Consider the following 23,551-nt stretch of genomic DNA (forward strand, 5'->3'; position numbering starts at 1 on the left):
TAGTTAAAACATCGTCTGTACATTTCATATTGCTTTTGTGATATAAGATTTAGAACCAGGAACACAATCAATTCATTTAACATTATTTTCTTTGGGAAAATAGTCATTTAAATTTAGACCAACATGAAAGCCAACTCTTCTGTATTTATATTTCGAGGTTCCACGCTCAATGCAAGATAGTAAAATATTTTGTTTCAGTCTAAACTATTGTCATAGTGGTCAAACTTTGTCGAGTTGTTAGCATGCTAGCTAGAGGGCTAGCTAGAGGCTTTGTCAACCGCCTACGCAAAGTTTCCAGTCTTTATTTTATTCATTTTTTTTCTCATACACAACATTTCTATGTCAGGAGCAACTGGTTGCCATGGAGACTCAAACCAACTAGCGCTGTTGTGATGCTTGATCACACGAACGCTTAATCATTTGGCGTCCGATAATTTGGTGTTGATTGTAAGTGAAAAATCAATGGATACCCTTTGGGAGCTTGAAGAGTTGTGTTTGTTTGGTGTGCGTCCGCCATTGATTGTTTTTAATATCAGCTAATTAAGATCGATGACCTTGTCTCAGGCTTTTTTTCAGTCTGTAGTTGCCACGTTAAAATGTGATGTGCTTTCAAATATAGGTCACCTTGTAGGTAGTTTAAGTAAATATTTGTTGGGTCACTTAGACTTAATTGCGAAATTAGTCATGAAATTTGTTTTGTAGGTCACTATTAAAATCAAGATTCATATCTTTATACAGATGCCTTTCAATACATTTGATTATTGTTCAAAAGGTGAAATTCATACAATATACACATTCATTAAAAAATAAAATACTTATCAAAAGGCCAATTCCTGCCTAATTTCTGTTTTTAAAAATCCATTTGATTGTTTATTTAATATTCTATTTTAATGTGCTTGTAGCAATTTTGCTACTTTAGCAATAAGCGCTTACTGTAAAGGGTTACATTTTAAAAGTGCCTGTACATTTAACAAAGTTCGCGTGATGCAAATGGGAATTGTTCATTTACATTTTTGAAAGAATTATTATTGTTATTCCCTAGAAATGTTAATTGTTAGTATGGTTAAAGCTGTATTTTGTTATTTGTAAAAGTTGACCCAAGAGTGCATGTATGGGAGTTTTTTTTTTTATTATTTCAGAATGAATTCCACGATGAGTGTAGAAGATCAAGAGAGTCTGTTGCTCGAACGCAGTCCGTGTGTTTTGTCAGCTCTGACGCTGTAACATCACCCATCACACACTATCTGACTCATCGCGTAAATTGGAGTGCCAAGGCAGCAGCGTGCAGCGCAGCATGTTAAATCACACGCATCTCCCCTCTCCTGCCTTTTCTCCTCCCGCTGCTTGTCGTCTGCTTTTGTTATCTTACAGGAGGATGAAAAAAAAACAAGATTCCTGCCCCGTGGGTGTCATCATAATTCCAGACTAATCTGTGGCTGAATAACAAGCCTGTGATCCATTGGCGGTTTTTACTCCACAATGTGTGGCTATTGGAATACTGAAGTTGTTTGGATGTAGGCTTTAAGGATGATCCTCAAGGTGCGCAGATGACTCTAACAACATGTGAGGAAAGGGCTTTTGAGGTGGTTGGTATTCGTGTGTGGCTTGGTGGGCTATTGGTTAGCATGCTAGCTTCACAGTGGAGAGGTCCTGGGTTTGACAATCTGAAAGCGTAAACGGGGCTTTCATTTGTACAATGGAACTTTGTGTTATGAATTTGGTTCTGTGACTCCGTTGTAATATCATTTATTTATCTTGATGAGTTTGGTGTTGGACAATTAACTGGAGCCCTGACCTCAACCCCTTTAAAGTAGAACGTCCCAAAAGTAAAACTGCCGAATTTCCCAATACTTTTGTTCACGAAAAAAAAATCTCCCAACATGTTTTTAATGGATCAACTTCATCTCGTCACAAGCACAAACCTCTCATGCGAGCATCAGGTGTTCATTGGCGGGTTATTGACTAGCATTCTCTCTCTCTCTCTCTCTCCCTCTCTCTCTCTCTGTGAGAGAGACTGAAATCAATGATGCGACCGATATGCATGTTGGCTTCAGTGACAAGTTCCACCATTAACACGCCTAACAATGCAGTGACGCTGAAACATTCACATTTGAATAGCATACAATGAATTTACTTGAGCTGCTTCATTGATTTAGAATACTTGTTCTTAACAGTTTGTCTATTGGAATTTGTCTATCGATTTGGAATGTTATGACTTAGAATGGTCAAGATGGTTGAAATCAAATATTTGATTGGGAGATGGGTACTCATTGGCAACACTATGTAAATGTACATAACAAGGTTAGAATCTCACAGATTTGAAATGATGCAAAGATGCCCAAGGTAGCAATTCAAACGTCAAATGGTATGATATGCTTATCCCTCAAACCCAACAAATTTTCAAAGAATCTTTTTGCAAACATAAAGGCTCAAGTTTAGTCTATTAACTCATTTGCTTCCAAAAACGTATACATATGTTCTATTTTAAATAAAACCATGCTCCCAACGACACATATACATATATATATATATATATATATATATATATATATATATATAGAGCTACAGAAGGCTTTAATGCAGCCTCTGACCTGAAGAGGTCGCTTAAAGCAATGGTAGTTATTTAACAAATGGCCAGCAGGTGGCAGCAGAGTATAAGAGATCAACCAGGGCCATATTGCAAAAAAGCTCCTTTCACCAGTGTTTTAAACAGATTTGTAAATAATGATAAACTGAGCTATATTCTAATGCTAATAGCTGCAAAACGGAAAGAGATAGAAATATACTTTTCAGTGAAAATAGCTGGGAGTGAATGAGTTAATCATGCATTACTATGCGAGTGCGTCAATATTAAGTGTTATTAGTGATTGTAGGGATAACTATTGTATCGTGAGGTTCATTTTGTTATAATATCGTATCGAGAGTGGCGTCTCACTAAAATCTTATAGCATTCTTGTCCACTTGTCCGACGGTTCTAATGTTTGATTGATGACCAAGATTGTTGATTAGCAAGGACGTCAGGCACTGCGTTGCTACAAACGCAAACGTCAACCTGAGCAAGATCCCAACATGGAATGTTCAAACGATCAACTTAATCATCCTTAATGAGGATTATACATCACATAAAGTCCTAATAAAACACTTGCTGCACTTGCGTGGAGCCTCTTCCGCTGACAAATGGCCCGTGGCGTTAACATATGCCTCGGCATCAGCCTCCACTTCGCGCTGAAAATCCAACATCATTGTTTGTGTGTTTTCTAGTAAAAAAGTTCATATCATTTTAAAATCCCTGTGAAATTAATTCAGATTTGTTGCAAAATACATTTACATGTTTGATTACTACGCGTCCTTCCCTCAATACATCAAACTTGAGAGCCTTTTACGTTATACATAGTTGCATGCACAGTTGTCTAGCTAGCTATGTCTACAAGCCAAAAATATATTTTTCCTTCAGATCGTCCACTGGCATGGCCACTTTAGAGCGCCTCATTATTAGCAAAGATGGAAGAATTAGGTGGAATAATAAAGATAAACGTCTAACTTAAGCTTTAGAGCGCCTCACTGTAGGCTCTAAGTGCACTAATACTTTAAGGCAATGAAAACAACCTGCTAATTGAGAACTTGTTATCAATAATTTTAAAAAATAACAAATAACTTTAACTCATTTGCTCCACAAAACATATAAAAACGTTCTATTTTAAATAGTGCCATGGACCCTAAAACGTATTTATATTTAAAAAAAAATTGCTAGATCATACAGAAGGCTTTGATGCAGCCTCTTAACTGAAGAGGTCACTTAAAGCAATGGTAGTTATTACAAAAAACGGCCAGCAGGTGGCAACAGAGTATAAGAGATCAACATGGGCCATGTTGCTAAAAAGCTCTTTTCCCCAGTGTTTTAAACAGATTTGGGAACAATGATTAAACTTAGCTATATTCTAATGCTAATTGCTGCAAAACGGAAACAGAAACAGATAGAAATATATATTTTTTCTTGATGAAAGAAGAGACTAATCTTTCTTTTGGTAGGTTCCATGTTTTTACAGCAATAGAACACAATATTCTGTGGTCCTTGCAAAATCAGTCAAAATCCAGTAAAACAGCCGGGAGCAAAGGGGGTTGCTTCAGTGAAAATGGCTGCTAGTGAATGAGTTAATTTCACACTTGATGCGTGGGTAGGCACTTTGGATACCCAAGTATACAAAAAAAATAAAAATTAGTAAAAAAAGTAGGAGTTTTAACGAAATGATAACTAGCTTTGAAATCAATTTGAGCAAGACACTGTTGATTGCCTGAAAAGCAACAGTGGGTGTGTTATGCAAAGCTACACACCACAATGTGCTATTTATATCCACGGCCATGTTCCCACATGAATTAAAGATGCAGTTAATAATTTATCGCCTCTGAGAGAGATGTTTTGGTCGACTTCCCGCCGTTTTTGACCACCAAGCGCTCGCTTTGAAGCCGCCACCTGTGCACGTTGCATGCCGACACAGCTGGACCGACCACTGTCAGACCCTCAGGTAGCATCCAGTGATGTTCATTCGGAGATGCTACCCGTTTAATTACTCCCAAATCGGGTCATATAAGTTCTCAGGAGGCAAGGGGTGATCCATTTGTGTATCAAAGTCTGGTCATTTGATATTCCATCGCCTCGCACTCCAAGGATCACAGCCTGGAATGCTTTTTTATTACATTTCCCACTCTTTAAAGGCGCTACCTTGTGTGTTGCCTTGGTTACGGAAAGCCAGCGTCGGGATAAAGATGTCTATTCATCCAGCATGTGATGAGCCTCACTCATCTGTCCTAATCCATAGCTTTGCATCCATTAAATGTGATTCTGATCTCTCTGCTTTATAAATGTGGCTTCTCAGCCACGGCCTAGCTTGTTAGTTGATGCAACAGATGGAAACGTTACTGATGAGGAAGCCGGAGTATTCGGATAAACCTCACTCAAGAACAGAGAACATGTAAACTTCACAGAGAGTAGTTTCAGTGGTGATTTAAACCCAGATCTCCTGACTTTGCCAACCACAATTTTACTGTGAAGTTGTGTACTCACACTAAACTGTAATGTATGCTTAAGAAGTGTAAAAACATATTTGATTAATCAATGATTCACAAGAGTTCAGTTAATTCGATTTCAATTCAATCCGATATTGATTAATTATGAAACATAAATTCTTCTTAAATATCAAGGTCATGGTGAAAAACTCCACAAACATTAAATTCAAAATTTTATTTTGCGGAGGCAAAGACTGGTTGAGTGATTTAATTAATTAACAAAAGTAACAAAAATATTATGAATTGCGATTAGTCAGGTATTTCATAAATGTAAAAAAATAGTTTTAAGTTTTTGTAAACAGTACATTTCAAGAAAACTTAAGATTTAAAAAAAATCGGCCTTTAAAATTCTATTTTCTTATGAATTTATGAGAACAAGATATATTAAAATAATCGATCAATGATTTTATGAATCAATGTCAGGCTCAAAAAGGAAAATCAATTTGATATTGATTATTAAAAAAATTTAAGCCCAGCCCTATTCAATAGTAATAGCCGAAAAACATTTACATTACGACTAAACACATTCAGCACATGTACTTTAAATTTTTTTTTATTATTCATAGGCCATACTTTACTGAGCAGCCAGGACAGAAAAACTTTTTAATTTTATTTCAACCATCATAAACAGGTAGATAAAAAAAAAAAAAAATAAGCATTGCAATAAGTTTCCAGTTCTATAGTTACCACCATATTTTTGCTATCACTGGTACACTGAAAAAAATAAAAAAACAAAAATATATATAAAATAGGCATGGTTTGGAACTCGACCTCTTTTGTAATGTATGTATAAAGTCTGTTATGACGATTTCCTTTCATTTGTTTCTGATATGTTTACATTCACATACACTTTTCAAGTCCTTTCCTGAAGGCGAAGACGGGTTAAAAAAATGAATCATTTTTTTACCGGCATATCTCAGGGCCTGCAGGTTTACAACCTGGCTGTAGCTGCATTCCACACTTGGCTGAAGGTTATACCTTGAGGTTTTAGGGGAGCTTAAATATCAGTTTGTCAGAAACGCAATTGAAGAGGGCTCAAAATACAGCCATCACAGCCAGGACGGATCGGCTCGCCGTGCCTTGTGATGTGAGGCCCATTAACTGGAGGAATGAACACGGTGGCGGGCTTGTTTCTACCTGAGCGGGCAAAGGGAACTGATGAACGACTGGCAGATACTGGGAAAGGGCACTGAGGAGACTGGAAGGCCGTTCGTATAAATTTGACATAAACAATAGCAGTGCAGACAGTGAATTAATTGAAATATTTTTAACTTAATAAACTAAACGACCCCCACGGATCTTAACAGCTTGCATGGAACAAACCTTGACATGCTGAGAGAATATTATACCTCGGCTAAGGAAACTCGATGTACTGACAAAGATGTCATTCAGTAACTCTCGCTAGGGCAATGCGCAATTCCATATGACGAAATAAAGGATTACATGACAAAATAAGAGTGACTAATAGGCACATAGCAACTGACCACATTATCACATCAACTAATGCTAGTTTTGTTAGCTGGTCTATGTCACATTTTGTGCTAGCATCAAGCTATCGGACTTTCTTATGACAAAGTTGTGTGGTTTGGTTCAATACATATAATTACACATTGTGTAATGGAAAATAAACAGCCCAAAGCAAGCACAAGTTCCTCTTTTTTTGAAGAACTATTCATTGCAAAAATTATCCACCAAACAACACACTTAAAAATGACTTTTTTTAGGACTCAATTGGTTGGGGATTTTTTTTTTTAAGTACAATTCTTTTTATAACAACCTAGCAATAAAAAAAAATAGTAAATTGAGGCACTCGTTAAGTCAGTACCACTGAATGAACACCCCAGACTCCTTAGATCTAGAATTCAGCCTGTCCCCATGTAAAACCTGCGGCCGTAAAGTGCCTGGGAAGCGCTTTTATCAGTTTGAATGCACTTTCCAAAGAGCATCAGTCACTTGACGAGTCCCATGGAGTGGCGCTGCTTGACCGCAGGCAGAGGGCTACTGTATCGGTCTCGCTTCACAGATGATGAGATGGACCGTTTGGGTGACTGATGAGCGTCTTAACCTCAGGGGTCACTGATTGCCGCGTCACAATGCAATGGTCATTTCTCTGCGCCAGCTAATAATGGACATTGTCAGCACATTCCGGGGCGCTTGTATTTGTCTTTTTCTGTGCAGAGAGCACATTGTCTTTGACCCACGTCACCTATCCCTTCAGGAAATAAAAAACGGCCTCGTACCTTTATTGCAATCGAGCTTTGCAGCTCAGTCATGTATGGTCTGTTTATCAAATGAAGTGCACCTTGGTTGTCAAACATAATCCATTCCAGGAGATTATTTCAGATTCCCAATACTCGCTTGAGAAAAATACAGTTGATGATGCCTTGTTTGTTCCCCAAAGGGAATAATGAAACTTGATTACAAACAGAGAAAGAAACATCAATTGATACAAATTTCGTAACATCCTGTGTTATTCCTCCGAGCTGGAACTAGGCCTCGATGTTGCGACATAGATGTTTGCATTGAGATCGATCATAATTGCTCACGTCGGGGTCACCAATTTCGATTTCGATGGACCACTGTATAAAATGATGGCCCCTTTTACACCGCCTGTAAAAGCCAACACTTACACACCTACGATTTTTTTAAAATTAATTTGTGTGCTCTATGCAAAATGACTTTTATGAGTAAATTGAAAGAATATAATTGCTTTTAATTTCAAGCAATTTTAAGGAGTGCGAGTGTGTGCTCATTAATTCACCTGAAACCTATTAAAAATCCCATACAGTACACCTAAACCGAATACTTCAGAATCCAGCTAGAGTCGTGAGGTTGTCAGGAGACACGAGGAAGGATCAAAGACAAGAAATAAAAGTGAAATCCAGCACCGACCAGACATTACCTACTACCCTTCGGGTTACCAACCAGAATCTTTCACCAACCCCAGAAATCACTAACCCCAAAAATAAAAATATTCTTAAATTGCCCATCCCTGCCCTACTATATTTTCCTATTAAGAGCCCATCCTTGAATTTTATAAATTGCATGTTCCTGTTTATTTGCATTACAATTCCCATAAATGGCAAATAATTCCTATGTAAAGGTATCAACTTTGAAAAATGTCCAAATGGGCTCTTCGCACAAATCCACTACTTCCTGAACTCAGTACCACTTCTTCATTTCCTGAGCTCAGAAAATAGGGGATTTGTGCAAAGAACCCATTATCCAACCCGAGTTGTATAAAAGCTACATTGCAAACAAAGCCAGATCCATTTTTCAAGATTTTTGTGTGAAAGTGGCTTATCCCTCCCAACATGACCCGCTAATGTCACTTTTTGGGTTTACCATTGCCTAGCAACAGCAGAAAGCTCTCTCCTTGTTAATTCTTAAGGACATTTTTATATGGATGGTGGACACAGGGTACAGCAGAGTGCTGGATGGTATTAACCATAGTGGTGCCGTGTGATGTGGCTTTCTATTTGGCTGTCCTCCAGGCAGTCGCACAAAATTAAAGCAGAGAAAATCGGATTACGGGCGTCCCTCGGGGACGAGATGCCCGCTAGCGCTCATCTACTCTCTTCAGCGCAGCGAGGCCCCGTCGATGGCTGGGAGGCCAATTTGTTAACAATTATTGCTCATTAGCAGGGCTTCCCGCTCGTCAGAGAAGATTTCACGGCGGAGACAATAATAGCGAAGGTATCGGAATTATCACAGTTTGAGGGGAGATGTTGAGCTGATGTGGATTTTCTCTGAAAACCATATATGATGTTGGCCAATTTGCGGCAAACGTTGCCATTAGCACCGACTCCTTTAGTGTCCATCATATTATAAATATGCAATAAGCTGTTTTGCCCTCAATTATTTTCAACGGGTCAGCGTTAACGAACAAGGTCAATTCACGTTTTTCTGTTGGGACGCTTGGGTGCTGCAGCACTGTGGTGCTACCTGTAACGACCTAATAAAGCCCTGAAGACGTGTGCTTGCCTTCAAATATTTGATCCCTTTAGTGAAGTCTTGTCTTCTTTTTTTTTTTTTACCTCACATTTTTTCAGCTGCTTGACAGATGAAAAAGTAGAATGACTTGAGACCTAAAGCATATTATGTGCCAAAATAACAAAAAAGCAGAGAGGCATCTCAGTAAATTAGACTATCGGGATGTTATTTTATTTCAGTAGTTTAAATTTTTTTAATGATATATAAAGATTTATTAAACTTGATGTACTTTACAGAAAACCAAATTCTGCTTAATTTCTATATTTAAAATAACTCATACTTGAAAATTTCTAAATTTCTTAAGGTAATCAAGGTACAATAATGCAGTTTGGTGTACTTTCCATGATTGCATTTTTTATGTGTATTTTTAATGCATTTGATAGATTATAACTAATGCCCCCCCCCCCCCCAATATTAGATAAGAAACAATCAAAATGATGTTTAGTAAACAAATTAAGTAAGCATTGACTCACTGAGTTAACTGGTTCAATGTAATTGTATTTTATCTGATTACCAAAAAAAAGTTTGTTACAGTAACATTAAATTATTTGTTGTTCCTATTCAATTGTACAGGTGTATCTCCATCAATTACAATTTTGTAAAATAAATAAATAAATAACTTCATTAGTTCAGTTTAAAAAGTGAAACTCATATTTCATACAGATTCACTATAGAGTGAAATGTTTATTTATTATTAATTTATTTTATTAGTATAATTTAGACGATTAACTTACAGAAAACAAGAACCTCAAATCTCTACAAATGAATATGATACATTAGAAACAATCCACATGATTTTCGGTATAGGAAATGGCCTTCTGAAATGTTTTTTCAAGTTACACTATTTGAATAGAATTACTGAATTAAATGAACTTTTTTACTATACTGTAATTCATTGAGATAGATAATCCGCTTGTGGAGCATCCAAGCAGCCTATGAAAAGCTCCTCACACAAAGGAGCCTTCCCATCTAACTGCTCGTCAGTCGCAATGTCCCAGCTCCCTCAGCATCTCTGGATCCGCCCCTCTCCTCCAGTCCCCGCCCTTGCTGCCGCCAATCCCTCCGCCTAAAACGCCTGCCTCATAATTTATGAGCTGCGAGCGTCGTCGTCATCACGTGGAGGTGGGCGGGGGAGTGTCCCTCGCGTGGCCACAACTCCGGCGTGCGAGCGCGTGTGAGCGGAGCGCAGCACACGGCGGCGGATGCTGAAGCTGCGCGCACCTCCCAGAAGATGCTGGCCGAGGAGTGACGGATGAGAAGCAGCGCGGTGTGGACCCTGAACTCCCACCTCTCCCCCTTGTGCCCGTCACCGGGGAGAATTGGACGCCCGCCGTTTCCACAACAACTATAATGGGCTGCAATCTGTGCACTTTACAGAAGCGTGAGGAACACTACAAGCTGCTGTATGAGATTGCGCAGGTGAGCTTTTGTTGCCGCTGGTTGGATGAGGGATTGAAATGAAATGCGAAAGAAAGAGAGAGAGAGAGAGAGAGAGTCTTCTTCACTGGCCAGCAGATGTGTTGGCGATTAATGAGCTGATAGAGTTGCTGGTGTGCAGCTCATTCATCGTGCTGGAGGGGCTTTGCTGAGGGAGCAACTTTTGTTTCATGGAATAAAACCCTGAGGCGTCCGGGAACATCCCCACGGTGTCGTCGTGCACATTTGTCATGCCAGTGCCGCATATAATTTTGTTAACTCTGTAATGACAGTAAAGATGTTTATACAGAAAAATGGAAGGGCTACTTTGAAATTATTTGACTTTTGTGTGTGTCGAGCAATTTTCAAGCTACGTCACAGTTTTGTGTGAAAGGTGATTTGGGGGACTTTTCAGAATTTTAGGGTGGCTCGCTGCACTATATCCCATAAGAATAGCTCCACCCCTGCACTAGGCACTTAAATGAAGATCATTATTGTGATATGTTCAGAAATAAGACCTTGACATGGAGCAGAAAGTAGAGGAAACATGTTTCTGAAACGGTATTAGCTTTATTCACCTCTAGAACGAGAAATGTTGTTACTCTTTTCATTATGAATAGTTTTTTGCATCTCGCATAACCAGAACATCTTTAACATCAATTTGTCATTAATATTAGTAGTCAAGTAATAGTAGTGTTTTAAGTATAGGCCGCAGAAAACCGGAAGGTTACCCAAAATTCGGCCCCGGGCCATAGTTTGGACACGCCACCTTACTACTAAGTCCCCGTTTTTCAGGACTGCTGGAAGATATACAGAGTGCCCCCACAAATCCTTTGGATATCTGAGCAATTCAATGTTACATAGAATTTGGATGTCATTATCCAAATTCCAACAACATATTTAAATGGATGTCGATTTTATAACCAATGTGTGCTATAATTCTTGGTCCTAGGGAGACTCATATGGTATTAAGACACAGAATGGTTGCAAATTGTGGAAAAAAAGGCACAAACTTAGTTTTGATACATTTTGTAAATGTTTTGGGGGACATTTTTACTCATTTATAGAAAAAGTCAAATGCTTGTGTTAATCATTTTGTATTTGTTTGTCCCACCCAATAAACAACTGATAGAGCATTGACACGTGCATGCTGAAAGCTATTCCTATGCTACGCAAAAAAGCTCAAAGATGCGCGTGTGAGTGTGTGGGTTTGCCTTGATACACAACCAAGTACTAACCTACCCACCTCCGCCACCTCTCAGCAGCCTTATTCAAGTGGCAGGCTAATAACTGTGAAGCACCCCGTTCCTTCGCCTTCTCTCTCCGTAACGCCTGCCTTCACGCCGCTGTGATCACAGCTCTCATTAGCGGTTTTACACAACCGCCCCGTGCATTAATTAGACGGGGGAAAAATATCCTGCGTGAAGCATCGTTCTGAGTGCATGTGGAGGCGGCAAACAAAAGATGGCTCAACCGCTGCCTGCGTGTGTGCAACTTGACACGTTGCCAAAGTCAGGCCAACGATGTTGTTGTTCAAAAAGTGTGCACGAGACTGGTGTTAGATTTGGAAGAAAGGAATGTTGCATCCACGGATGGTATGCTAATTACGTTTTATGTCTGAACACAAGACGTACACAGCTGCCTTCAGGTCCCTCTTGGTATGCCTCTGTGATTGACTGATGATTCGTCATGGATGATAATTGATTGAAATCTTGACTTTTTAAAATCACGGGAAACCGTCAAACAGGTAAACGACCCATGCCTAATCCGAAGACTCAAATAGTTGATCCTCAGGTCCCCACCGTTTCACAATCATGGAGTCCGTGGCTTGACAGGTTTAACATTTACGATTGTCATCCTGACTGTTTTATGAGCAATCCGTGAGCAAAAACTTCACTCTTAGTACACCCCACACCAGAAGAGATCAGGATAGTCTTTAGAGACATCCATCAATCAAGCCAATAGCCCGCTTGACCAGAACAATTCTATGATTCTAACTATGTAGGAACCATTTGGAAGCATTCGGTACATTTCTCTTACCCAGTGCACAAAGCAAAGAACTCTTAGATGACGAAATAACTTCTTCCCAGAAGAATGTAATGAGAAACCAACTCCCTATTGCCTCCCATTTTCCAGAACATTTTTTATATTGTGTAGCTAACAAAGGCAGTCAAAGCAGTATAAAGCGTGGCATTTGGGAGCATCTCTTCTCCTTAGGACAGCATGTACCCTCTGCACAGTGTGCTAGCAAGTAGCCTTTTGTGGTGGACTGGCGACGGGGATTAACTCCACTAGGTGGGGGTTAGGCTGAGGAGGTAGCTCACAGCTGCGAGAAGCTCTCGGCCGAGTCTGTCCACCCGCTGATACACTGAGCCTCTTTAGACGTGAGTCACAACATCAGCATCTTCTTTCGGATCATCCACTGTGAGGGCTAAAGCTGGGAAGATGCGGGGGATAAAGATTGTGAGGAGGAAAAGAGGAAGTGAGTCTGAAAAAGGCCGCTCTTGAGTCAAGTCAAGGACTGAGATAGAACCCTAGTTCTTACCAAGACACTATGAACAATTCTCTTTGTTCTTTAGTTATGTCCTAATGAACAAAGCTTGGGTTGTAATGATAATTAGGCGGTACTCTCTAAGGGTCATAATGAGTAACTTTATAAATGATTCTGAATGGACGAAAATTCCTACAATAACACACGCCGATGGATAATCAGTTACTCCGATTCATCTGTAGAAGTGCGTTGAAACAGCAGGAAGCACTCGCATCATGACCTAATCCTCACTTCTCATCTGTCCAACTGGCTCAGTTTCATATTTTTCTGATATATATTGGATCCCCACTGCTGTATTTTACTCAGATACATATAGAGAGGCACGCCGTCTTGGTTCAATGTGTAAATGCAAATGAGGCAGATGTGGTTTTGCTGGTGTCATAGCGTGACCGACTGCCGCTTGATTCGGGGAGCAGAAGTCGGTCACGGTGGTTGGTTCGCCACCACCATCCTCCCTTTCCCTACCCACCCACAGACAATTTTGAAGACACCCCCCCATCCCATTCCCTCTTGCCTGACCCTATGAGCGGTGGGAGATTTACGACTTGCTGGCACCTTCCCATTGCCTCCTCGCTGTTCTCACGACTGTGGGTGTTCTGCATGGAAGTGTGTGCACCTTTCGCAGTGTGGCCTGCAAATCTCCGTCTTGTAAGGAGAACATCTTTTATTTACAGCATAGTATCAGCTTTCCCGCATCAACACAAAGATGCATTTTTTGTTGTTTTGACTCCACTAAGTAAGGAATGGAAGGGCTTTTGATAAGCGATAGCTATAATTCATCAAAAACTTAACAAGAAAAAAAACATTGAATTTTAATGACCCCCCCCCCCCCCCCACACACACACACACACACAGTTAATTTTCAATTTCAGAGATATTCGAGATTTCAAACTTGATTGGTTCATACCAGCAGATACCGAATAAACCGGATCAAATCCAGGTCCAGTAAGCTTGACTTAAGACACAGGGACTTCTACTCAACCAGCTCCCTGGGAGCAAGTTTAACTGCCGGTTGAATAGAAGCACCTGTGGCTAAAGCTAAACTGTGGCAGGGTTTTTACTTTCTGGACCTGGATTTGACAACTCTGGAATAAACTATAGGATCTAAGAAAAAGATGATGAAACTAAGATTAATGAATGAATGAGAGATATTTGATGTTCTCTTTCTTGACCCATCATAAAACTGGCACAGCAGGGGTGACTTCAAATTGTATGGGAACCATCGCATCATTCATTTCACAGGCTGCAACGCCAACCCAGCAACGTTGGGAAACTCCAGCGTGTTGTTCATGTCTATCACAGCCAAGACTGGTGTTTCAAACAATCAGCTTATGAGCAAGATCTATATGAAACCTGATAACGATCCTCATCTGTGTTGGCTGAGAGAAACATGGAAAACAGGCTGGATAGGGGTACTCGAGGCCCGGGGCTGAGAACTAGTGCTCTGGTTCTCAGTCTTTAGTGAGGAGTTCCTCAGTTTAGGACGGAATTCCATTCCTACAATGGTGACGTCACCCAAATTTGTGAGCATTTTATAAAGTCCCCTGAGCTAAGAATTTAGGTTTTAGACTGTAACTGCAAAACCTCATATGTCAGCACCGTTGTAAAAGATGTTAGCTGTCCAGTGTTCAGCTTTAACTTCTCGCCTCGTTTTTGGTCAGCATGTACTGTCGATGAAACATCATTATAGACCCAAGTTTGGCGGATCGACAGCGCGATCAGCCATACGCTTACAGCTTATTTTCTCTGACACTTCAGCTAACAAACTGTATTTGATTCACTGTCTGCTCCCACTCAGCTTTATCATTCCCGTCGTGTAAGTGTGCCCACCCTCCCGTTCGTGTCACACATCTTGCCTGGACTAGTGAAGCTCAGTGATGTGTGTCTTTTTGGGCTCTAATTAGTAGAATGGCAGATGTTGATAAGCAGCACTTGAAACTTGTGTGGGGGATTGAGCGATTTTTGCATTACATTACATGGTCCGCAATGTCTTTGTAGCAAAAACTGTTCCCAAAACTATTCAAGTGCACTTCTCAAGGTGTCACAACTTAAGTCGATGTGAGCCACAAGCAAGCAGCCGAGTAATTTATTTTCAAGGCTCAGCCTGGCTTCTTGCAACTCGTTTTGCATACAGCATAGCTGGTTGTTATAAGTCTTATTAGACAGGCAGGGCACTTCTCTGCTGCATTTGAGAAATAAATGGGAGGAAGCTTCACGGCTCAATGAGGCACAACAGTCCCTGATAACTTCGGTCGGTGTATTTGAATGAGGTACCCACGGACGCATACTGTATGGATCGGCATGAAACCAAAGTTGGAAGACACTAAACTCCTGGAAATAGTGGAAAAACTGAGAGGAATTGATGTCCTCATAAAAAATTGTTTATGTGCCTATATTAATAGTATTAAGCTTGTATGCTGAGCGGGGACACGGTGCGCCAGGCAGTAAAAAATGGAAACGGTACTAGCAAGATGCAAGAGTTGTGGCCTGACGGGGGATTTAAACTGCTGGCTAATGTTGATGTTGGCTAGTTGTGTGGGTTAGCAAGTCGATTCCTACTGAGCCGAGTTGGTGAAGGTTAACTTTAAATGGTAAGAAATACGACTTACTAGCTATTATAGCTAACTTAACAGGTGAACAGCTATAAATAATTACAGTTAGAGACCAACAATTTGATAGACGCATCATGTTTGTGTTGCTAACACGGAACGGAGTCCTCTTTGCCTGAACATACGCTAAACATACGCACTCTCACTCTAGTGCATGGACTTCAGAGGGTATTTCTGAACATTACCTTAATCTCTCAGTCAACAAGTATCGTTTCAATTTACTTCCTTGACACCAATTACACCTTTTCTATTAATAAGGGTTCTGGTGCCGTCTTGTAGCTGAAGATAAAAAAATATATGCTAAAATGGTCTTAAGAGTGAATTAAAAACTTGTGATCATGACTTTAGGACTACAGTTGAACTCTGATGTTGAACCTGTTTCAAGACTAACCTCCAAATTATTTGGATTTTAAAACAATAGAAATAATCTGTTCCAAGATCCAACGGACGCCTTTATGAAGTGAAGCCACCACTTTGCAACATACCAAATTGACAGGAGTGAAATCAAGCACATCCAGCATTCATTTGTCAGGGAAAACCTCAGGAGTTATATGTCTGTGTGTGGGCCAGAGATTATTATGTTCTTTGAAGTAGCAGCAGAAGTGAAACCCGTGGACCGGAGAAGGTCCAAGGGGGACGGGGCAGACCTGCTGCTCGCTCATATGACACCACTGGTGGCCATGTGTGTAATGGATATGCATTCCGTAAAAGGTTGAGAAGCTATCACCAGCAGCAGGCTTTCCTTTAACATGGCCCAGAGACACTGGGGACGAGGAGTTTGTGTTGCCAGTGCTTGGAAGCTTGTAAGGTAGCTCGTATTATAAATAAATACAATTGTGCCAGTAGCATGGTTTGCCTTAAGTTTTAGCTTAACATATTGTTGTGATTGACAGCGGCTCCGGGTTAAGTTCCCTGAGGGAGGAGAAGCAAAGCAGGAATAAATTTGGAACTTCCTCAAATTAAATACAGGAAAGACGACCCTAGGGCCATGTTTCCACCAAGCTGTACAGTTCAGATCACATCAGCATTGTATGATTTGGAACCTACTTATGCACATAAATATGCTTATATTTGGCCGTGTCAGCTGTGAAAATAATGTGACAGCGTAGCACTGACACCTTTTAGAGTCGACAATTAAACAACGACACTGTATAACTATAAAGGATGCCAGAATTTGATGCTTTTTTTCTTTATCTTTTGTTTAAAACTAATTGTTGTTCTTACTTAGCGTAACATATAGAATATAGCTAAGTTTTATCATTATTCACAAATCTGGTGAAAACACTGGGAAAATGAGCTTGTTGCAACGTGGCCTTGGCTGATTTATTATACTCTGCTGCCACATGCTGGCCGTTTTTTGTAACTACTGCCATTGCTTTAAGCGACCTTTTTAGGTCAGAAGCTGCATCAAAGCCTTCTGTATGCTTTAGCATAAAAAAACGTATACATATGTTTTTGGGAGTGCTGGACAAAGCATAAAACATTTATTTATACATTTTTGGGTTTGAATGTGTTATGGGGGGAGAGAAACACCAAATTGGCAGCACATGAAAAGCCTCTGCGACCCATGACCAAAATTGAACTGGACATCAGCCATTTGGGTTTGATGGCTCACCGCTGGTTCAGGAGGGCACACCTGCGACCGAAGCAAGTTTATTTTAGTGACGTGAAGATATACCTGCAAAAATGTATCAAATAGCCTAAAAAATACATGGCCATATTAATTTCCTTACAAACCATTTCTGGAGATTTTGTCTTGAAACAGAGATTGTGCGTGAATTCCAAGACTTCTATTTTGATAAACACCCCAATCGATAGCAGGTATTGCAGGCAGAAGGGGACACTTAAATGCTGAGCAATTTTCATGTGCTGTCAAATATAGGTGGCTATAGGTGCCTTCAAAGTGATCATTGAGGCTCCGCCATGAAAATGGAGGCACGTGGGCTCGTTCTGCTTTGATTTTCTTGCATCCTTTGCAATTTATACAAACAAAACCATTCAAATGGACTTGAATAGCACAATTTATAGAGATATGTAAGCTTACAAAGCCTTTAATCATGCCGTGAAAGAATGTCTTGCATTTCTTACCTTATAGCTACCATGGCAGATGGATAGTTTGAATTCTAACTACAAAGCTGCGCAGTGCAATGAAACAAATAACTCTGTAGGCAGCAGAAACGGATGGACATGATGCAATTAAAGGCACCCAAGCATTAGACAGGCCCTGGTAGTTTTTCAAGGATATAACACAAACTTTTCCAAGTCCCTCGTTCAAAAACAGTGCATACACACATGCATGCGTGCAAATATTTCGGCCTTCCCGGGTGGAGTTTGCATGTTCTCCCCGTGCTTGCGTGGGTTTTCTCCGGGTACTCCGGTTTCCTCCCACATTCCAAAGACATGCATAGCAGGTTAATTGAACACTCCAAATCGTCCATAGGTGTGATTGTGAGTGTGGATGGTTGTTGGCTGGCAACCAGTTCAGGATGTACCCCGCCTACTGCCCGAAGCCGGCTGGGATAGGCTCCAGCGCACCCCGCGACCCTTGTGAGGACTAAGTGGTTAAGAAAATGGATGGATGTTCATTCTGTGGAGTAAGATTGATGGTCCTTGTCTTCTTCTTTTTTCTCTGCTCTGATAGGCTTTTCTTTGCATCGGAGTCACGGTGCTGACCTCAGGTGACCCTGCATTGACAGCCTCTGTGATAGAGGCTCAGTTATCTTTTTTTATTTGTCATTGACACGCCAGTGGAAAAGCTTGGAGAAAAGTGTTGTTTTCTTTGCCTGCAGCTCTGACACGTTCACCTCAATTTCCGCTCATGTGAAATTTCTTCTTTTAAATTTTGGAGCCATCTCGCAATTTGAAACCTCCTTGGTGGTCTTGTTTTGATGCATCAACTGGATGTTATTTTGTCAAGGTGGGGTGTTTATACAGATTGCAGATCTGGGGTAAGAGTTCATCGATAAGAACAAATTCTGATTCATTAATAAACATGCGGTGGGGAGAAGAAAATTGGCCAATGAACATGTGTCATGAATCTGACACTGAACTGGCCCAATCATAGCAAGCAAGCCGCAACATTAAGACCACTGAACCTTGCACTGCTATCCATTGCACCCCGCCCCCTCCATTCCTTCCTCACAACCTTCCAGACGGTTAGCTACAAATGTTGTCATCCATCTTTGGTGTCCCGTTATGTCTTTTGAAGGATGTCTCTCAAGCACTAAAAGCGATTGCATGAGTGAAGAAAGAGCGAGCGCAGAAGAGAAAGAAACATCGCTTGATTGATCTGCAGTCTACCGGGAAGGCAGGGGGAGAAAAAAACGTATCCCTAAATGTAATCTGGGCTTTCGGCACCGCTTTTTGTCGATTCCCAACAAATAGACGCATGCATTGTTTTCAAAGCCTGCAGACAGATGGTCAAACACATAAAACAGCATTCTTTTTATTCCCAACATGCATTAGGACACCCATTTTTTTCATCTTTGTGCACTTTATCTTACAGCCTCAGGTCACATTGGATTGATTACAAAATTAGTTTAATGGCTTCAGCTGTCTACGGCAGCTCCAGTTGAGATCTACTGTAAAGTTCAGAGCATAGGCCACAACTCAAACCCTGCGGCTTAAACAAAGATTCTTTAAGGATTTTAACAACTGAAGCAGCGGCACTTTCTCATCTATTCTTCACTTCTCTTTAGAGCTGTCAAAATTAATCGATTAATCGATAAGTAATTGGTTATCAAAGTAATCTACAGCTATTTTAATAATCGAGTAATCATTTGGAGCCATTTTTTAATTCAAAATTGTCCAAATCCTCTGATTTTAGCATATCAACAGTAATTGTTCACAGATTTCGGTAGTCCTTCATGGAAGATTGTCTTCTGTGTTTAATTAAAATAAAACATTTGCAAACACCTGTTTTTACTTTGGAAAACAATGGCCGAACCAGTAACATAGTACGTCACCCCCCCCTCTCCTTTTTTTTTTTAAATCACTATATGAATACGAAGCACGAAATAAACACCAATCACTGGTTAACAAACAGTAATCGGGGGGTGCTTTTGTAATACATTTTCATGCAAAATTAAAGTTAATCTGATTAGTTGATTAATCGATTGAATAATTGATAGATTGAGTCTTTTACTACCAAACGTTATTTAAATAAAAAAAAAACTAGTTCAGCCGATTTTGAGCATTTTCACTCATCTTTCAAGGCAAACAGAACATTGTGTGTTATGACTACATAAACATGGTGGATACCATATGTAAGTTTGGATTATATTCTTGCATTAGGAATAAAGGTATGATTCTACCTTTATCCATGCTTTAGTAATCATCCTTTGAAAATATGTCATTTGAGTGACATCAAGCAAAAATGAAAAAAATAAAGATGAAACAAGCTTTTTGTGAAAAGATACATTTTCTGCATAACAGTGACTTCGACACTAATATTTTTTTGTTTAGTGACGCTATGTGAATTAGATTTAATGTGACAAACGCTTTGATCATTCACGTCATCCTTGAAAACATTCTATTTCCTAAAATCCGCCATGTTTTCATGTAATTTGATACCCGGGAGCCCATTGAAAAGAGATACAATGCTGCCATCTGCTGGCCATATTTAGTGTTCTTAGATTATTCTAGCCCATTCACAAAGCAGCACTGCACAAAACGTCGCACTGCCCATGAGAAAGAAAAACATAGTTGACGTTATTGGCGGTAAGAGAGTATCGATTCTAAAAATATTCGATAGTGACAGCACTACGTCTCTTAAAAGGAACCCCGACTGTCATGACAAGTTTGCTCTATATTATTTATTTGGTTGTTGTGAACATAACTATGAGATTAATTTTTCAAAACTAATTTCCAGTTGAATACATTTTGTAGAAACCTTATTTGGACGTACGCCGCAGTCTGCCGAGTAATGTGAAACGTCTATAAAGAAAGCAAGTTAACCCTCTTAGCGTTCCTAAAGATACAACATGCGATCGGGAGAGTCACCCTCTCCCACGCCGTGTTCTCGTCATTCACCAGACGCATTCAAGAGTTTTGATCGTCCCTTTGGGAACGCTGAAACGTCTTACCTTGCTTTCTTTAAAGGCGTTTCACATTGCTCGGCAGAGAGCGACGTACGTCCAAATAAAGTTTCTACAAAATGTATTTCAAATGCAAATGATTTTTGAAAAATGAATCTCATAGTTATGTTTGCAACAACCAAATAAAAAATATAGAGCAAACATGTCATTACAGTCGGGGTTCCTTTTAAACTCACTAAAATCGTATTTCCAACAACCAACAACTTTCATCGATGTAATACTGCTCTATTACCTCTGCTCAATCAGCTTTGATGGCCCGCGTGAGAACAGAAGGTCCCGGTCTTACTCACAGGTGACGCCACACTGATGTCATCCCCCACCCACCTGAGGGAGAGAGACTCTCTTATCCCGATGAATTAACGAGATAATCGAAATGAAAGACGGGGAGGGCGGGAATCGGGCTTTAGATGATAACCCCGGCGCTTCCATCATCCCTTATCTGCGTCTTCCAACAGTGAAGGCTAAAACAGTATGTCACGCCTTGTTTGTGGTGGTGGTGGTGCTCTCACAGGTAGCGGATGGATGGAAAAAAAATAACATGGGAAGGCGCTTAAGCCGTGAGGTGTCAGCCGACTTGATGTGTGGCTGAAAAGGTCAGCCGGGTTTTTATTGAGATAAGGGAAGGATGAAAGGGAAAAGGTCAATTCATCATTAGCTCCCCTCTTCAATCCACTCCTCTCTTCCGTACTGAGATTTAGTGCAGTCGCCGATAAAAACTCATTGACTTCACGTCTCGTCTTCCTGTGTACAGGCGTCGTTTGCGGCTGAGCCGGATTTTGCCGTGATTTTCAATTCCACGAAACGATTAGACTATGAAATATCCAATTACACAGTCAGCGTGAGGCTGTGCTTTACGCAACAGTCGCCCCGCGGTGGCATCTTCAGTCTGGTAAGTGGTGGAATAGCATTAGCAGGCAGCCGGAAAGTGAGGAGGTAAATAATGCACCTTTGGAGAAGAACATACACTATCATAAAAGTCCGTCTTTCGAGCGCATCCTTCCAGCAAGTACTTTTGCAACCGAAATATTTGTTCCAATTGTATTGATTTATTCCTAAGGTTTCATAGCCTTTCTTTTGGTTGATTGCAGCCTCATTGTGCTGCCATGTCATCGTAATCTGCCCGATGCCTTCATCGTCAGCTGTATTGGGTGACGTAACTTCAACTAAATCAGCAACGGAACCATTTCTCGAACCAGTCAAATTTGACATTTTTTCTCATAGGGCCTGCTTGCTGGCATAAATTAACATCAGCATTTTTCCATCCTCAATAGGTTGGACAATGAACCCAGGTTCAACTAGCAGATGTCTGGAGCGATTGTCACACATTAATACATTTAATATTCAGCCTTTCTGGTCTATATCGTGTTTTGCAGTGTTTCTCGACCACTGTGTAGTGTGCCGCGAGATACTGTCTGGTGTGCCGTGGGAAATTGTCCGCCTAATTGGTAACAGCAAATTAATTATTATCCGCAAATAGTGCGTCGTTGTCGATTAACTCAAGAAAATCCCGCAAAATCGCACTTACAAGCAACTTTGTCCAAACAGCGCAACTTTGCCGCAACAAATACATTTTTAAAATGCATGTTTCACTTCAGTTTTGGGTTATTTTGCCTGAAATGGCTCCGTGGGTAGTAGACAAAAGCTTTCACGAAGAAAAAAAACTACACATCACATCCTGTTTAAGCTGCTAGTGAACATTGATATCTAAGCTAGTGAATGTGTTGACATTGACCATGGAACGTATAACATACACTGTATATACGAGTGCTACGTAAAAAGCGTTGAAAGAAATATGCAGTCTCGGCAAATCACAGTCAAAGGCGATGGAGACGAGGTCTGTTGGGAGCACCGAATGAATTAAGGTGAAAAACGGTGCGCAGTTACATAACATTTGTATGCGACATTGTGAATGATGCATGTTTAGCCTAGAGTTGGGCAATTAATCATTAAACGTGTAAAATTATAAACTCAAAATATATCACCAGACTCTTTTAATTGAAAGTGTACAAAAGTATGTTTTTCAGAAAGATCAAGTGGAAGCTGATGATTTCGAGGAGGAAATGGAGTAGTAGTTATGGCCATTTTAAGAAATTATTTGCAAGTTATGTGGACTTGTTGTTCAATGATATACAATAGATATAATTTTAACATTAAAAAATGAAACGCCATAGCCATTTTAGTTTAGTTAGGATTTTTGTTGTTTTTTTACATTTTCTATGGGGGGGGGTGCCTCGAGATTTTTTCAATGAAAAAAGTGTGTCGTGGCTCAAAAAAGGTTGAGAAACACAGGTGTATTTTATTACAGTGGTGAGGTTTTTGAACTGCTCCAGATGATATCTATGGCAGAGTTGATTGCATTTGGGTGTCTTTCGGTGTTGCAGCCCTAATATATATGTATACATCCAATGCACTGAAATTGTAAGAATAAAATGAATAAAAAAGTAAGAGTAAATAAGGAAATTAACCGTAAAACAAAAAAATATTTTAACAAAGGAATAAAAAGTGTATAGCTAGTGGGTGGATGGACATGTGAGTAGGCAGCACGGTGCGCTAGTGGTTATTATGTCTCACAGTTCTAAGAGATTCATATCTCAGCTTAGGCCTTCCTGTGTGGAGTTAATGGCTGTGTAACTTGTCACCCTAAATGTTTCTCCACAAACACTGAGGTATGCATGATAACATGACACATTACTTGTGCCTTTGTCTAAAGAAATTTGCATTCATTCATGAGCTGCATAGTGCGTGCGTGCATGTGTGTGTATATACTCCAGAGTACGTGTGCAAACAGACATGACAGTTTGCGCTTGGGGTGAAAACAAAGA

At 40.1% G+C, this 23,551-nt stretch overlaps 1 protein-coding gene across 2 annotated transcripts in view; it reads left to right on the top strand.

Annotated features, from left to right (window-relative positions):
* LOC147175549 (PDZ domain-containing RING finger protein 4) overlaps positions 1-23,551 on the top strand; it is a 136,906-nt gene that overhangs the window by 64,879 nt on the left and 48,476 nt on the right. The window contains exon 1 of one of the 2 annotated variants that reach the window (XM_086074814.1): positions 10,228-10,476. The exons of the other annotated variant lie outside the window; for it this stretch is intronic. Coding sequence (XP_085930940.1) covers positions 10,408-10,476 — 69 coding nt within the window. The 5' untranslated portion in view covers positions 10,228-10,407. Of the gene's footprint in view, positions 1-10,227; positions 10,477-23,551 lie in introns of those variants that run through there. 2 annotated transcript variants of the gene reach the window in all.

Source organism: Leptonotus elevatus, chromosome 4, assembly GCF_054856555.1.
Source record: "Leptonotus elevatus isolate MCC_2025b chromosome 4, RoL_Lele_1.0, whole genome shotgun sequence".
Classification (NCBI taxonomy): Eukaryota; Metazoa; Chordata; class Actinopteri; order Syngnathiformes; family Syngnathidae; genus Leptonotus; species Leptonotus elevatus.